General features: G+C 59.1%; 1 protein-coding gene and 1 long non-coding RNA gene across 3 annotated transcripts; one reads left to right on the top strand and one right to left on the bottom strand.

Moving 5' to 3' along the window:
* Nucleotides 1-4975: 4975 nt before the first annotated feature.
* On the bottom strand, nt 4976-6171 carry LOC119541526. Its single transcript, XR_005218301.1, has 3 exons — nt 6074-6171; nt 5554-5744; nt 4976-5130 (listed from the first exon to the last, which is right to left on the bottom strand). It is a non-coding gene; the product is annotated as an uncharacterized LOC119541526 (long non-coding RNA).
* Nucleotides 6172-6349: 178 nt separating this feature from the next.
* CSDC2 (cold shock domain containing C2) lies at nt 6350-15776 on the top strand. 2 transcript variants are annotated; one of them, XM_037846597.1, is made up of 5 exons: nt 6351-6570; nt 9174-9244; nt 12474-12772; nt 13114-13236; nt 13826-15776. In XM_037846597.1, exons 3-5 carry the CDS (start codon nt 12597-12599, stop codon nt 13986-13988), a joined length of 462 nt encoding a protein of 153 aa, XP_037702525.1. In that variant the 5' UTR covers nt 6351-6570; nt 9174-9244; nt 12474-12596; the 3' UTR covers nt 13989-15776. The 2 variants fall into 2 exon arrangements, with proteins under 2 accessions (XP_037702526.1, XP_037702525.1); XM_037846598.1 differs by lacking the exon at nt 9174-9244 and having other exon boundaries at nt 6350-6570.
* Nucleotides 15777-15798: the final 22 nt, after the last annotated feature.

Genomic DNA, 15798 nt, shown 5'->3' with positions numbered 1-15798 from the left:
TCAACCGAAATGACTTTCTCAAGGTCACTGACAGCCTCCACGTTGCCAAGTCTGCTGATAATTCTCAATCCTCATCTTGTCGTTATCAGTGGCCTTTGTCCCAGCTGCTCCCTCTGCTACTTCTCAGTCTCCTTGGCCAGATTGTCTCTCAACCGCTAACTGTTGGGGGGCGTGGGCAGCTCACCTTCTCTGCTCTGTCTCCACTCATGTCTGGGGGCCCCAGAGTCTCACAGCTTCTAACACCATCCATCTGCTGTCGGCTACCACACGTCCATCTGCAGTCCAATCTCTCCCCTGGGTACCCACTCCCACGTTCCCCGGCCACAGGACATCTCCATTTGGCGACTCAAGTTCAACTGGGCCAAAATGGAACCCCTGATCATCCCTCCCCAGCAAACCCTCTCCTTCCACCGTCATCCACTCTTAGAAACTACTTCTCCTTTCTTCCAGGTGCTCAGGCCCAAACCTGGGAGTCCTCCAACTCCTCTTAAGTCCTCTTGTCTCTACCTTCGAGATGCATCCAGAATCCAGCCCCTCCCACCACCTGCACCAGCACTCTTGGGGCCCAGCCCCCTTGCCACCCGCTGGGCTGTTGCAGCAGCCTCCACCCTGGCTTCCTGGCTCCTGCCTTCGTCCTCTACAGTCCACACTCAACACAGGAGCCCGAGAGTCTCCCTTACAGTGTCAGTCAGATCTTGTCAGTTGTCCAGTCCTGACCCTGCCACGCTCCATGCGGCTGAGAGGAAGAGACTGTTCTTACAATGGCCTGCACAGCCCTCGGGACTCCCCAACCCCCACCCCTTCACCCCTCCAACCTCACACCCCACTTCCCTGTGCAGTGGTCTTCCATGGCATTCAGTGCCTTCTGACATATGACATAGTTTATTTATTAAGCTGTTTTATTGGTGCTCTCCCTCTACTTGACTATAAGCTCTATGAAAGCAGAGATTTTTGTCTGTTTTGCTCTCTGTTGATTTCCCAGTACCAAGAAAAGTGACAAGCACACAATAAGTGCAGGACAAATATTACCTGGATGATTGAATGAATGATGAATGAAATGAAAAGACTAGCCCTGAGATATACGTTCTCCCCAGTCACACAGATTTGCTGGTGGTAGAAGATGAATTTGACCCTGAGCTTCCCAGCAGCCAAAGCAAAGAGAGAAACATGTTCAGTTACAACATAGAAACTAACACGTGTTTGGGGTGGGCCCAGATTTTCTTGATTCTGGTCTTTCAGAGAACTTTCTCCAGGTCCTCAAGGAATGGACACTCTGAGGCGGTGTGGGAGCCTGTCTGAATGGGCCCAGGACTGACTCTCTTTCAGGTGTTTTTAAAGAACCTCTCCATGGAGGCAAAGGTGCAGCTGAAGTGCCATTGGGAGAGGTGATTCTAGAAGAGGCCTAAACCAAGTGTCCCCGGGATGTGGCGCTCTGTTCTGGCTTGAACCAGAAGTGAAATGTAGAAAGTCGTTCAAGATCCTTGTTGGGGGCCTGCTGTGTGTGAGGCCCAGCTCCAGGGGCTCATGCTACAGTAAGGTCTGGTGAGCGTTGGCCTGTTGACAGGGAACAGGAAGCAGACACAGGAGGTCACGTTGGGCATTGCTATTGAGAAAAGTCATGTGCATCATGTGATGGCAGCTGACTGCGGACCACTGCTCCCACCAGGTGGCTGGGCACGTGAGGATGGAGTTGAGCCCCGAGCATTAAGAAGGCAGGGGCCCATGGCCCAGGGTGTTCAGAAGTGTGTGTGTGTGTACAGATGGCCAATGGAGGCTTGGCTCACAGCCCATGCCAACCCTGGGTCAGCCGGGGGTCTCCCTGACCTCAGGGGAGGGTGCAGGGAGGCCAGCTGTGAATCAGGGACCCCCCCACCCCCACCCCATCATGGAGAGCCACTCGGAGTGACCCCAAGAGGATCCGAGCAGCAGCAGCACAGGAAGCCCTCGCACCTGGGCCAGAGGGCCGACAGCCTCCAGTGCAGGGGTCTCAGCCAGGGTGTCCCACTCCCCCCATACTCCCTTCTCCTCCTGCCTGCCCAGTCACTACCCCAGATGAGGGCTGCAAGGCTGCTAGGCCTCCCCCTGGCCTCTCTGCACAGAGAGGCTTTGCCGGGCTGCCCACAGTATCATTGGGAAGTAGGAATGTGCTGTGCTTTCCCAGCACATTTCAGGTGAGGAGCTGGGCCCCCAAATCCCACATGATGTGGCCCCTTCTCCTGCTCCCTGGCTCCAGCCACCTCTTCAACCTTGAGTTCCATGAACACACAGAATTCTTTCACCCATGCTGTTCCCTCTTTGGGAAACACTCTTCCACGGTTTTTACAAGGCTGGTTCCTCCCTGTCCCTTGGGACTCAGACTATAGGGCCCCTTCTCAGGGAGACCTTCCCCCAACCCTCTGTTCCAGCAGGTGGGATCGGCCCTGCTAATCCTGCATCACACCCTGCTTTGCTTGTGTCTTCCCAGTTTGTGATAATACATTCGTTTTTATGTATTGTGTTGTTGTGCCCCTCCCTAGCTGGGACCGTGAGCTCTGTGAAGCCAAGAAGCACAACTCTTCTGTCCTCTGCTGTAGTCCCAGGGCCTAGGCTGACCCATAATAGGTAGTCAATAAATATTGGCTAAATGTATGAATGAATGAAAAAAGAGATACAATCAGAGCTATGTATCAGAAAAAGACCTCTGGCAGAGGAGCAATGGCCAGACTGGAGAACTGGGGGACAGGGATAGAAGTAAGTAGGACAATTCCAGTTTACTGGGCCAAAACATTAGTACAGTCTGGAAATGAGGCCCACGGCAGAGAAGATGCATCCAGCGGACCAAAAAGATGTTTCTAAGGCAGTGTGGTGTGGCAGAAGGAATAAGAGTGTAACAAGCCAGACCCGCTGAGTTTGAATCTCAGCTCCCTTACCAGCTGTGTGACACCGGGCAGGTGTCTTAACTTCTCTGTGCCCGAGTGTCCGCATCTGTCGAGTGGCACCAACACCTGAGCGGTCTACCTATTTTAAGGGCCCACTTCAGTCAGGCCTGGCCCCCACTGAGTGGTCTAATCTGTTTGGAAACAATAGGATTTGGGGGGCCACTCAGCTCTAACCCACCTCTTCAGCTTTTCCAAGGCAAGGGAGACTTTCCCAGAGAGAAGCATTTGAATTCTCAGCTTTTCACAAAAATAGCCTCCATGCCGGAGCCTCTGGTTTCAAGCAGACGAGTTCTTTGTTACTCTGCTGCTGGTGGGCGGGTGCCACGGGCTGCTCATTTCCTCAATGAACAGCTGTGCCCACGTGGTGGGGAATAATCATAACCGCGCTTCAAACCACAGCCTGGCCCCCTTCATTCCCACCTCTCCCAGCTGCCTGGAAGCTGCGGCACCCACTCGCCAGCCCGCAGGAGGGGTCATAGCCTCCTGGCCTCAGCTCTCTTATCTCCTCACATCCTCCAGACACATCAAAGCTCACGCCCACCAAGAGGACCTTCTGATCAGCAGTCCCCTCTTCCCACAGTGCCTTTTCTCTGGATTCTGGCAAGGCTGGCTCCTTCTTGTCACTTGGAGGGAGCAGCATAAATGTCACCACCTCCGGGAAGTCCTCCCTGACCACCAGGCTGAAGGGCCAGACCCCTCTGCCGGTCCATTTCCTTCCCAGCCCCTGTCACTGCACATACTGGCTGTGTTCCTTTGCTCCAACATTTATTTACTGGATGGCGCTTCAAGTCAGCTGTGACAGCCGGGACCTTGCCTGCCTGGCTCACCACTGTCCCTAGTGGTAGGCACAGGGCCTGGCATGCGGCAGGTGCTCAACAAAACCTGTTGATGAGTGCACCTGTGATCAGGGTCTCTAACCTGAAGTTGAACACCCGTGCCCTCCAAGGTTTGCTCAGAGAAGCGGTCCCGAGGGCTACATACCCACCTCCCATGTGCTCACCTGCCCCTTTGGGAGTGGGGGTAACCCTACGAGGGGCCACCAATGGCTCCATTCCACAGACCCTCATGAGCATTCACCTGGTGCCATGCTTTGTGCCAGTCATAGAGAAAACCTCAGGGACCCTTGCCCTCGAGGCTGCCACAGCCTGGTGAAGGCTTTCTCCACCGAGTGCACTGCCTGGCAAAGGCTGGGGGGCTGTGCTTGGTGCCTCTGGGGGTAGGGTGGGGCTGGGACACTGGACAGCAGGGTGTGTGGGGGCGTGGCAGGACAGGTGGGCAATGGCACCTGAGGTGACTGGCACTTTTGTCTGTGATGAGGTCCCACTCACACAAACCCCACTTGCCAGCCCTAATTCTCCCTTCCACGTCTGGGTGACAACCCAGAAACTCCACACTCCTCACTCGTTTCTAACAGACATCATATTCAAACTGGGTTAAGCAAAAAAGGGAATTTTTTGGCTCTCGTAACTATAAAAAACATGCAAGCGGCACTGGATCTGGGTGTTCAAGTGAGGCCATTGGGATTCTCACGTGCTCCTCCTCACGTCTCCATTTCCCTCTAGATGGGCTTCATTCGCAGGCAGGCTTTCCCCAAGCCGTGCAGAAATGGCCACCAGCAGCTCAAGGCCAGCCTCCCACCACCTCAGGGGTTCTGTGGGGTCTCGACTTCCCACCAAGTCCTGAGCCTGGTTCTGACAGGGCAAGCCTGGGCCCAGGGTCCTTGTGGACTGAGGGGAGAGGCGGGTCCCCAAACAGCACGGCGATCCCCAGCAGAACGGACAGTGGCTGGTGGCGGGGAAGGGTGCAGGTGTCCCGCGGGCCCAGCCCTGCTCCTGAAAGGCCAGGCTGGTGTGGCGGAGATCACAAATCTAGAGACAGGAGCTTGGGTGTCTGCCCCCCACCCTGCAGTGATGAGCCCCCGATCTCTCCGAGCCTCCTTCCTCGTGCAGGTAAGCCTCACGGCGTTGGTATAAGAAACAGGTGAGATAATAACTGTGAGGGCACTTTGAAAATTTATTATCTTTGTAAGAGAGGAAGGAGAAGAAGGAAGAGGGGATTTTAAGGAGAGGCGGGTTCTCGGAGCAGGGTCTTCAGGCTGGGTGTGGAATAGAATCAAAACTCGGGACTTCAGGTAACAACAGGTGACATTTACCACCGGTGTCTCGTAGAATCAGAAACTTAGACAGTCTGAGCCTGACTGGTCCGGGAGGTTCTAGAAGGGCAGTGGTACATGGTTATGTCGATGGCCTTGGGTTCAAATCCCCCTCTAACCAGCTGAATGAATACAGGTAAGTCACTCCCCTTTTCAGAGCCTCTATTTCCTCATCTGTAAAATGTGGATGACGATGATAAATTATTGGATGGCTTGAAGCTTAAATCAGGGCAAAGTACATTGTCTGGGAGGTGCTTACTTTGTGATTTTTATTAGTTATTTGTGGTTTCTTGGTTGTTTCCCTTTAACTCCCTCTACCCCTTTACTTTAATAAGACTCCTTTGAAAATGCCAGCTTGCATCAGGAGTACTAAGGAGAAATGAGGGAAAGAGTCTTCTTTCTGAGCTGAGGCTGAGGAAAGAAGGGACTGAAAGAAGAAAGAATTGCTCTTTGAATCTCTGAGAAAGGTGCTCTGTTGCTCACTTTGCAGGTGAGGTCCTGGAGGATCAGAGACACAAAGAGACTTGTCCAAGGTCACACAGCTCAGAAGTGCTGGAGCTGAGATTCAGACTCAAGGCTTGTCTGACGTGGGCACACGGGCCTTCTCCAGGAGGGGGCACCTGTCCAGTCCATCTGTCCCTCTGCTCAGAGACTCCCAGGCTGGGTGTGTGTGCCTGTGTGCATATGCGAAGAAACAAGGTTATCACTCTTAGGAAACACTTTGACTCAATAGAAATGTCTCCAGGGCCTACTGTGCACCAGAGAAGGAATGGCTTCGCGTGACCTGCCTGGGCACAAGGTCAGAGCTGATGGAGGAAGGGGACACTCTCAGGGCCTGGGGGGGTGTCTGGCCCGGCTGGCCCACCCCTCCCCTGGAGCACCCTGCGCTCTGCCCTGGCCTCCATTCTCCCAGGCTCACCCCCGCCCCACCCCGCAGGCCCAGCCCCCAATGTACACACACACACACACACACACACACACACACACACACACACACGCTCACCACCCCTGCTCTCTAATTGCCAGGAATGCAGCGCTGTCCCCAGCTCTTCCTCCTCCGCATTCCTCAGCACTGCCTGCCCCGACCTGGCCCCACAAATTATACCGTGGCCCCAGCAATAAAAGCCACTTTCCAAAAAAAGAAGCTTTGGGGCCCCGAGAGACACAGCCCCTCCCTGGGCGGCCCGCGCCTGCCTCGGGGGTGGGGTCAGGGTCCCGGGGGCGGCGGGGCCTGGTGTCCCTTTAAGCCGCGAGTACAAATCCCCATCCCCGGCCCTCCCTCCCGCGCCTCCTGACGTCAGGAGGGAGGCGTGTGTGAGTGAGTGAGGGGCCCGAGGTGCCGCATGCTCACTCACACACACACACACACACACACCCAGAGCCACACACACGCGGCACATCTTTCAGACCGTCCCCTGCCCGCCAGCCCCGGACGCCGGAGAGAGGCAAGTGCCGAAGCCACAGCAGGAGGGCAGGGCCCGGCCCGGCTGCCAAGGAGAGGTAAGGGGGCCGGGGGGCCAGGAGAGGGGGCTGGGGTGCGGGCACACTGACCCTCGGAACCGGCTTTGCCAGGGGCAAAGGAGGGCGGTGATCCATGGGGGGGCTGGGAAGGGGGTCACCTCCCCTGGGGCTGTCCCCCCACTTGCAGCTTCAGGGGGGGATGTTGGAGGATACGGATGAGCCCGTCCCCCTGGGGCTGCTGCGTGCGGCTCCCCGTGAGTGTCTGTGTGTCTGTGTGTCTGTGTGTGTGTGTCTGGGACTTGAGGCTGGCTCCAGAGGTAGCGCCCAGCAGACACCTGCCAAGCCGCAGCCTCCTGTCTGGGAAGGGGGGTGGGGCGGAGGGGCACTGGAGGGAAAGCCGCTCCGAGCAGACGCGGGGGGCACACTGGTGTTTCCTCCGGGAATTTGGGCTGGGGCCGGGGAGGGACGGCCGGGGACAGGCAGGCAGTTGGACCTGGAGCAGCTGTCTCCTCCTAACTCTATTTTTTCCCCACTGGGATGGGGATAATTGTGCTAATGGGCTTGGAGAGGTGACTCCATGTTATTAGGTTCGCCTGGAAGCCACCCCCTCCCAGAGCCCTGGCTCCTCTCCTGCCTGCTGCCTGCGCACTGACCTCCACCCTTGCCAGGGCACAGCCCCCAGAGGGCAGGGGCGATAAGCAGGGCTGGGGGTGGGGATGCTGAGCCATCCTGCTGGGGGGTGTGGGGGATGCAGGGCAACCTTGGCAGGCGCCGAGCCCCTGAGCGGCCTGACCCCGGGACAAGCAGTGCAGGCAGAGCTCGGGGCCGAGGCTGGCACCCAGAAGGGAGACAGCAGGTTCCTGCCAAGCTGCCAGCCTGCCGGCTCTTTCCAGGGAGAGGGGAGGGGATGCAGCTCGAGAACAATAATAAATACGGAGTGTGAACTGCTGCGCCCGCCGGGGCTGGGGGAGGGGCGCAGGAAGTGCGGGCGTGGGGGTGGGCAGCCTCCCGGCAGCCTGGCACCGAGCCGCCTGGATGGGAGCCAGGAGAGGCCTCTCCCTGGGAAGGGGCCGTCTCCAGCCCCCCTGGGGGGAAGGGGAGCTGGTTCCCCAGAACCGATTCCATCCCAGAGGCCTCCGGGGCCCTCCAAATTCTGGATGTTTCCTCCTCCCAGCCTCTCTCCACCCTTCCCGTTTCCTTGAAGCCTTTTCCAAAATCATCTGTTTCTCACATCTGCCGGCCCCGCCCCCAAGAGACAGGTGTAAGCAGGAACTGGCTGCACCGGGGCCTGGGGGAGACCAGAGGACAGGTCGTGAGCCACAGGGGCCTCTCTCGGCCTGGAGAGAGATGGGTGGACGACGTTGGCAGATGTCCACTGGCCACAGGGGGTTCCTTGGTGGGGTGCAGGGGGACCCACTGCCGGTCGGTCTGGAGGCAAGAGCTGGCGAGCGGCACCCAGCAGAGGGCGCCCAGGGCCCGGCCTGGCTGGGCACATCTGGGACAACCTGTGCGTCCGGGACTGGAGCCTTGTGCAAGGGGACTGGAGGCAGGCGGGCCTTAGTGCAGGCAGACAAGCAAAATGGGGGTCAAAAAGCAGTGCGGGGGCGCTTCCCCTGCCCCCAAAGGCAGTGAAGGAGGGTCACCAGGGCGTGACGCCCTGAAAAGCTCTCAGGCTCTGGGGTCCAGCAGACCCACCTTCCAGTTCAAGCTCAGCTACTCCCCGGGTGAATTTGGCTGGCCCATTCTCCTCTTTAGGGGACTCAGAATGGAGAAGTGACTTGCCCAGGGTCACTCAGTCAGCCAGAGGTCGAACTGGGCCGCCCCCAGGGCTCCATCACAGCAGCCCCTCAGGGCAGCCTGGGGCTGAGACAAGGAGTCTTGGCTGGGCACTGCCCCCACCCCCCACACACGCTGCTGGAGGGCGGGACCGGGCTTAATTAGGTCACCTCCAGCTGCAGGAGCAGCTTGGGTGCTGAAGTATTTTAAGGAGTGTCTGGGGGGCCAGGGGAGGGGGAGGAGCTGGGAAGTGCCAGGTTCCAGCCGGCTGTCCTCAGGCAGTGCCACCCCCTTCCCCGGGCTCCCCACGGGCAAGACCACGATGTTCAGAAAGCCCTCTCCTCATCCCCAGCGTGTCCCCTGTCCTCCCTATTTTTAAGCAACCATACTTATTCCTACCCCCTATGTCTGCTCCCCCTAATCAGGGCTTGGGGCTGGGACATTTTATTAGGGGGAATTGTTTTTAAGCTTAGCAGAGTTGGCGAGTGACTCACCCAAGGTCATAGTCTGAGTCAGCGCAAAACCAGAAATAGAACCCCGAGTCCTGACTCCCCAGTTCTTCACAGCCCTGCTCTCCCTTCTCCAGTGGGGCAGGGGTTTTGGGGAGTCACTGCTCCTCGCCTCCCGCCTCCTCCTGCCTGAGGACCCTCTGCCGTCCCCGATTGGGTTCCCTGTCCTGCCCTGCACCTGCCTGGCTCTGTGACCTCAGGCAGTGTCTTCCCCTCTCTGGGCCTCAGTTAACTCTTCAAAAAAATGGAGATAATGACGGTAATCCCAGCATAGGATTGTTGTGAGGACTAAATGAAAAGGCCCGGGCCTGGCACTCAGTAACATGTCAGTTTTGTGCATGTGTTTGACGACCTTAGAGGAGGGCTGGACTGGCAGAGGCCTCGTGAGTCATCTGGACCCGTGACGACGCGTGTCGCCAAGGAGAAAGGTGAGGGACAGGGGCCTCCCCCAGGTCACATGGCATTTGCTCTCCCTGGATCTGTCCCAGCCGAGAGGGGTTCTCAGGGTCAAGGCAGGGCCCAGGGCAGCCACTCCCCACCCTCTTCTTTGGGGGGAACTGAGAATTGGAATGGAGCCCCGGCCCTGCTGCACGTCACCTGCTATCAGGGCTGAGTCACCACCGAGAGCCGCACGGGACCATGACGCAGGGAGGCCGTATCCCGCGGGTTAGCTTTGAACAGCCGTGATGTTTTGTTTTTACCTCCCCTGACCCCTTCCCCCGCAGAATGCTGGAGTCAGCTGGGTCTTGCCCTTCAGGCAGGGAAAGGAAGACGAGCCCAAGTTCATAAGGCCAGGGAGGGTCAGAGCCATAACACGTGGCCAGGGGCCACCCACAACGAGTGAACCACTGACAGGCTTCGCAGCTCCTCCCACAACCCCTCCCCCCACGGGGTGCCGTGATTAGCCCCATTTGGCAGATGAGCAAACTGAGACTCATAAGGGAGGGCCATGCAGCAAGGGTGCGGTGTTGACAGGATTCAAACCCAGGCAGTCTGGGTCCTGAGCCGCCCTCTCGCCCTCCTGTGGCTGGTTCTGAAGGGCATACCAAATCCCTGAGGGCCCGGGGCTTTAGCAGAGTTGAAACCAATGTTCTGCAGACACGTCTGTTTCTCTGCTCTTGGGCAAGCTTATTTTCCCCTTTAGTTTCTCAGGGAGAGTTCTTTTGGGAAAAATCTAGCCTTGTCTTGGCTGAACCAGGAACAGACTTTATCTTCATGGGAAGAGCACTGGTTTTGCCGCCAGACAAATCCAGGCCCTGCCTCTTAGCCGCTGTGTGACCTTTGGCAGTTGTCCAACCTCTCTGAGCTTTAGTGTTCTCATCTATAAAATGGAAACAAGTGTAATTTCAACCTCTCAGAACAACTGGGAGGTTGAACAAGGGAAAAGAATGTCTGGACAGACTTCTCATGGAGAGTGGCATTCAGACATTAAAAGAGGAAAAAGTCCTCCTTCCGCTCCTCCCCACCCCTCGTCTTGACCTGCTCCTTTCTGGTCCCTTGACCCAGTGCCTTCACCCTGGTCTCCCAGTCTATTGGGCATCATTCGGCTCCTCCAAGTCCTGGGCCCTGCCTGGGGCCTGAGAAGGAAAGGCCCTGTCCAAGGCCACACAGCAAGCCAGTGGCAGAGCAGGGCTTGAACCCATGACCCCTGACTTCCCACTGCAGAGCTCCAGAGTCAGATTGGAATCAGGTTCCAACCATGGCTCAGACACTAACTGCTGTACAGCCTTAAGTAAGTGACTTGACCTTTCTGAGCCTCAGTTTTCTGGTTTGCAAACTGGGGACAATATGGCTCTGGCCTTAAAGGGTTGCTGCAAGAATTAAATAAAACAAGAAGCCATGGCGCTGTGAGGGCCGGGGCAAGGGCCCAGCAGGCAGGTCCTTGGGGGTGCAGGGAGGATGCAGGCGATCCGGTGGGCTGGGCCCGGCTCACGGGGTCTCTTCTTCTCCCCACTTCTTCCTCCTCTGCTCAATTTAGCAGACCCGTACCTCCTCAGTGCTTCCTACACTGTCTCTCATTTCACCCTCAAAACAGCCCACGGAGGAGGGATTCTCGGAACGCCCATTCCCCAGATGAGGAAACCGGCTGGGGTGGGGTCAGAGCGGGCGCCCCGGGCCTCCTCCCAGGGAGCTCCTGGGAGCAGCCGCAGCCCCGCAGGACCTTCCACCTGCTGCTGCCGTTCCCCTCTGCTGCCTGCGCCTCTCAGCCCTTCAGGTGCCCAGGGTGTGGGGGGATAGGAGGGGAGGCTGCTCTCCACCCCAAGTCTGGAAAACCTGAGCACACCTCCTGCCTCCCGCTCACCATCAGGCCAGGGAGCCTCCTTCCCTCCGCCTGGGGGTGGGAGGCCTGGCCTGCTCAAGCAGGGCCCAGCTCTGCTGCATCCCCCTGGTGACCGCTGGGGGCCGCCTCCACCCCCCGGCCGGCCCCCTACCTCCCGGCACCGGCTGTCACTGTCGAGCACAGCAGGCCTGGGAAAACGGGCAGTGGGGAGGCCGGGATGGCCTGCTTCCTCCAGGGGAGGCCTGCCCCACGACCTCACACCCCTTACCCAGTGGGGTGGGGGGACACTGCAGGCCTGCTCTCCTGGCTGTGTAACTTGGGTAACTTAGCTGTTCTTTTGGTAACAGCTTTATTTATTGAGATATAATCCACACACCACACAAGTCACCCACTTAAAAGTGTGCAACACTGTGGGTTTTAGTATAATCACAGTTGTGCAAACACCACCACAATTTTAGAACATTTTCATCGCCCCAAAAAGAATTCGGCACCCATTAGCAACCGGGATCCACTTTGTCTTGATCCACCAAGCCCCAGGGCCTCAGGGCGCCAGAGCAGTGTCTCTTGGCGTTCCCAGCTTCCCAATCCCTGGGAGATGGGGGATGGAGGAAGCTTTCGGGGGTGAGGCAATATGTTCTTTTCTTCAGTAGAGGAAAAGATAGTGTGAATTTTCTGAAGGTCGACCAGGCACTGAGCTGTTGACGTGGAGATTTCTATTATCATTGAAAATAGCAATTTACCTGCTAAATGGCAGGTGCTGGGCACACTAAAGCTTCGGAGCCCCAGGGTAAATACTATCCTCGTTTTAGACTTGAGGAAACCAGGCCTAAAGGAAAAGAGCTGACAGGCCCCACGTGCTACTTGTATTCTAGGCATGTAGGATGTCACTAAATCCTCGCAGGAACCTCTCTATGAAATGAGAACCACCACCATCCCCATTTTACAGAGCAGGAAACTGAGGCAGAGATTAAGTGTGAGCAAGGGCACACAGCCAGTAGATAGAGGAGCTGGGATTCAAACCCAGGCCGTCTAGGACTGGAGGCTGCTCTCTCACCTGCCACGTTGGAGCCAAGTGGCTTGCAGAGGTCACTAAAGTGACAAAGCTGAGAACCCAAGTCTGATGGGTCTGAAACAACCCTCATGCCAAACCATATTCCAGACTGTCCTCTGGCCACCCCACCCACCCCACTTCCCAGGCCCCGGAGTCACGGGCCTTCCTTCAAGCTGGCAGGGCTGAGAGGTCAGTCAACCCCTTTGTCTGTCCGGTGAGGACACTGAGACCCAGGGAGGAGCCGTGAGTGAAATGAAGTCCTCTCGATTTGTGCCCAGGGTCTGCCATCCAGAACACTCACCTGTGCCTCTCTCTCCCACTCCAGACGGAGCCCGTGGCTGGTGAGGCTGCCGAGCGGGGCCAGGCCGGGCCCTGCCCGCAAGGATGCCCGAGCCCTGCACCGGCTGCCGTGCCCCGGAGCCCGCCAGGCTCTCCTGCCGGCCCCGCCATGACGTCGGAGCCCACGTCGCCCCCGGTCGTGCCCCCGCTCCACTCCCCCAAGTCCCCCATCTGGCCCACCTTCCCCTTCCACCGGGAGGGCAGCAGGGTCTGGGAGCGGGGTGGGGTCTCGTCCCGGGACCTGCCCAGCCCGCTGCCCACCAAACGGACCCGGACCTACTCGGCGTGAGTACCCGCTGCTCGGCCAGGACGAGCTCTGGCGCCAGGCCGCCCGTCCCCACCTCTTCCGACTCCTGGGAGCAGCTCAGGTCTCACTCGGGGAGGACAGGGAGCTGTGGGTGCCCCTTCCAGTGACTGCAAGTGTTCACCCCCAAAGAGTTACTGAGCTCCCAATGCTCAGGGGATCCAGTGAAGAAGAGACAAAGTCCCGGCACACAAGCTGCTTACAGTCCAGAGGGAATGTGTCTGCTACCCAAGCAGGCGGGGTTAGGGGTGAGGACTCAGCCTGGGGTGTCAGGGAAGAGGGTGCCTGGCCCCAAGCCCAACCCTCCTCCCCCTCTCCCCAGGACAGCCCGCGCCTCGGCTGGCCCCGTGTTCAAGGGTGTCTGTAAGCAGTTCTCCCGCTCCCAGGGCCACGGCTTCATCACCCCCGAGAACGGTGCCGAGGACATCTTCGTGCACGTGTCGGAGTGAGCACCTCCCCCGCCACCTGCCCTTGACCAGACCACTGCTGCAGGGTCCCAAGCCCTGCCCGGAAAAATGCCAGCCCTGGCCCCTGGCCCTGCTGGCTGACGTCTGTCCATGCTCCTGGCCTCTTTCCCATCCTCAGTGGGGACAGCGGCTGCTTGGGGAAAGGAGGGTGGGCCCGGGAGGGGAGGGGCCCTAGCAACCACGGGTACTGTCTGCCAGCACTGGGGAGCCTAAGAGGACTGGGCCAGTCCCTGGGACTTGCAGCCGGTGGGGGAGGGGACCTTCAGGCAGGGAGCCTAGGAGAGGGGCGGCCTGGGTCTAATGCCAGGGGTGATGTGGCACGTCACTGAGCTTCTCTACGCCTTAGGAACCTCACCGTGCCCTTTCACATCTCAATTCCCCAACGACAGAGTGGCAGGTACTGCTCATGATGCCCATTTTACAGATTAGGCAGCCGAGCTCTGAGAAGCAAGGCTGGCCCAGGCTCCCCGGCCTAGCCAGGCTGGGCTGTTCCTCCTGCCCGAGGCCGCCCAGGAAGTCTGGGAGTGGGGGTCACTGGGGAACTGACCCCCCTCTCTTGCCCACCAGCATCGAGGGGGAGTATGTCCCCATGGAAGGTGACGAAGTGACCTACAAGATGTGCCCCATCCCACCCAAGAACCAGAAGTTCCAGGCCGTGGAGGTGGTGCTCACCCAGCTGGCCCCTCACACCCCCCACGAGACGTGGTCCGGCCAGGTGGTGGGCTCCTAGGCCGGGTGGGGCGCCACTCAGGTTCAGGCGCTGGCTGACCCGGTCCCCCGGGGCCTCAGTGTGCACGTCCGTCTGTCTGTCTGTCTGTACTTGTGGCCTTGAGCGTGTGCCTCTGTCTGCTCCTTTCCCCCCAAGACCTGTGATTGGGTGGGAGGCAGCTGGGAGCTGGGTGCAGGGGGAAGCCACAAGGCTGCTTTCCCTGCTTGTTCGCTGCCCCCCACCCCTCCCCCCAAACACACAGGACCCATCACCCTCTGCCCACTTGTCCTCATGTCAACTGAGCCTGAGACCCCATTTCAGACCTGAAGCTGGGATGCAGGTGGGCCCGCTGGGACCCCTGCCCGCACAAGCCTGCTCCCTTCATCTCTGCCCCTGAGCCCCTCTCTGTATCAAGCCCTGCTCGAGCCTCCCAGCCCCCAGCCTGGGTTGGGGTCTCTCAGTGGCCTCAACCCTTCCCTGCAGCAGCCAGGCCTGTGAGCACTTTGGGGGAGCCTCCTGTCTCTGGCAGGGGAAGGGGGTAGAACATGGAGGCAGAAGGGCCCCTCGTCACTGCCGTGGCCCAGGCCCTCCATCTGCATTGCAGAGGCAGGAGAGAGGGGCCTGGGGGCAGAGGCGGTTTGGGGAGCTCCTGTCATGAGGGCCACAGTCCCTCCTCCTCAGTCTGGCAGTGGCTCTGTGAACCCTAAATTGAGGCCATGTTGCCTTGCCTGGGCCACACCGAGCCATGCAGCCCACCTCATCCTGAGGTGAGGGTCAGCAGAGGGGCATGACCCCCAGCATGGGCACAGCCCCCTGACTCACAGCCCTCCTGATGCTCCGCCCCCTGCCCAGCCACGCTGGCAGCTGGGACGCAGCAATGGACAGAGCCAGCTGCAGACCGGCCTGTGTGCTCGTTTCTCAGGCGGGGCCGGGTCGGGGCAAGGATGGGCCTCAGCCTGGAAGACCCCCAGGCCTGCACCCCCACGCTGGACCCCCTTCCTGCAGCCGCAGGACGGGAGGCTCAGGTGGGGGCCTATCTTGTCTGTCCCTCTCACCTGGAGTCCTTTTGGGTCAAGACACATGTGTTTATGTCCATTCGCTCTTGGCCAGGGGTGGCCCAGCCTGGGGGGGCCAAGGAGGGGCCCTGCCTCCACCCTCCCCCAACTCCCTCCCACTCCATTTTGGGGAGCACAGAGAAATGGGGATTCAGGTTCAAGGGCAGGCTGTCCAGGGTCCGTGACCCTTAGGAGACCTAGTCAGTAAAATCAGGGACTCAAATGCTCAAGATGAGGGGGTCAGTGGTTCCCAGGGAGGATCCCCAGCCCTGAAGGTAGCCAAGGTCCCAGGGGCAGAGAGCAGCTGGGGTAGCTACATCCCACCAGCAACCCATACACAGGCTGGGGGCCTGGAGATGGGCTGGCCAGCCCCCAAAACAGGGAAGGGCCCAGCCTGCCACCCACTCTGAGCTGGGGCTCCTCTGGACAAGGCCTGAGGGTACCCCCAAGGAGCAAGGACTCCTCAGCCCCCTTGGCAGGAGTCTCACTGGTGCAGGTTAACTCCTGGGGTCCCCCAAGGATTCCCCCCGGAATAGGTCTCCCTTTTAGGCATCAGGCACCAGCCAGCAGCAGACAGACGTGGTGGCATCAAGCCCTGGGGCTGCCTGGGGGGCAGAGGGGCAGCAGCACCCCCTCCCCCAGCCCTATCCCCCCCAGCCCTGCAGGCTGCAGTCAGAGACCCTCCCAAGAGCCCCAGCCACCCTGTCACCCCCATCCTCCCCAACACAGGCAATAAACCCTCAACTGTGACTCATCCTGGCCCCAGCTGCCTGTCT

The sequence above is a fragment of the Choloepus didactylus genome, chromosome 8 (assembly GCF_015220235.1).
Source record: "Choloepus didactylus isolate mChoDid1 chromosome 8, mChoDid1.pri, whole genome shotgun sequence".
Lineage (NCBI taxonomy): Eukaryota > Metazoa > Chordata > Mammalia > Pilosa > Megalonychidae > Choloepus > Choloepus didactylus.
Note: the sequence above shows the minus strand (reverse complement) of the source record. Positions and strands in the feature narration are given on the sequence as shown.

Coding starts and splice junctions, on each gene's coding strand:
- CSDC2 (XM_037846598.1), top strand. CDS start 12,597: ATGACGTCGGAGCCCACGTCGCCCCCGGTCGTGCCCCCGCTCCACTCC. Junction 12,773..13,113: donor CGGACCCGGACCTACTCGGC/GTGAGTACCCGC, acceptor CCCTCTCCCCAG/GACAGCCCGCGCCTCGGCTG. Junction 13,237..13,825: donor ATCTTCGTGCACGTGTCGGA/GTGAGCACCTCC, acceptor CTTGCCCACCAG/CATCGAGGGGGAGTATGTCC.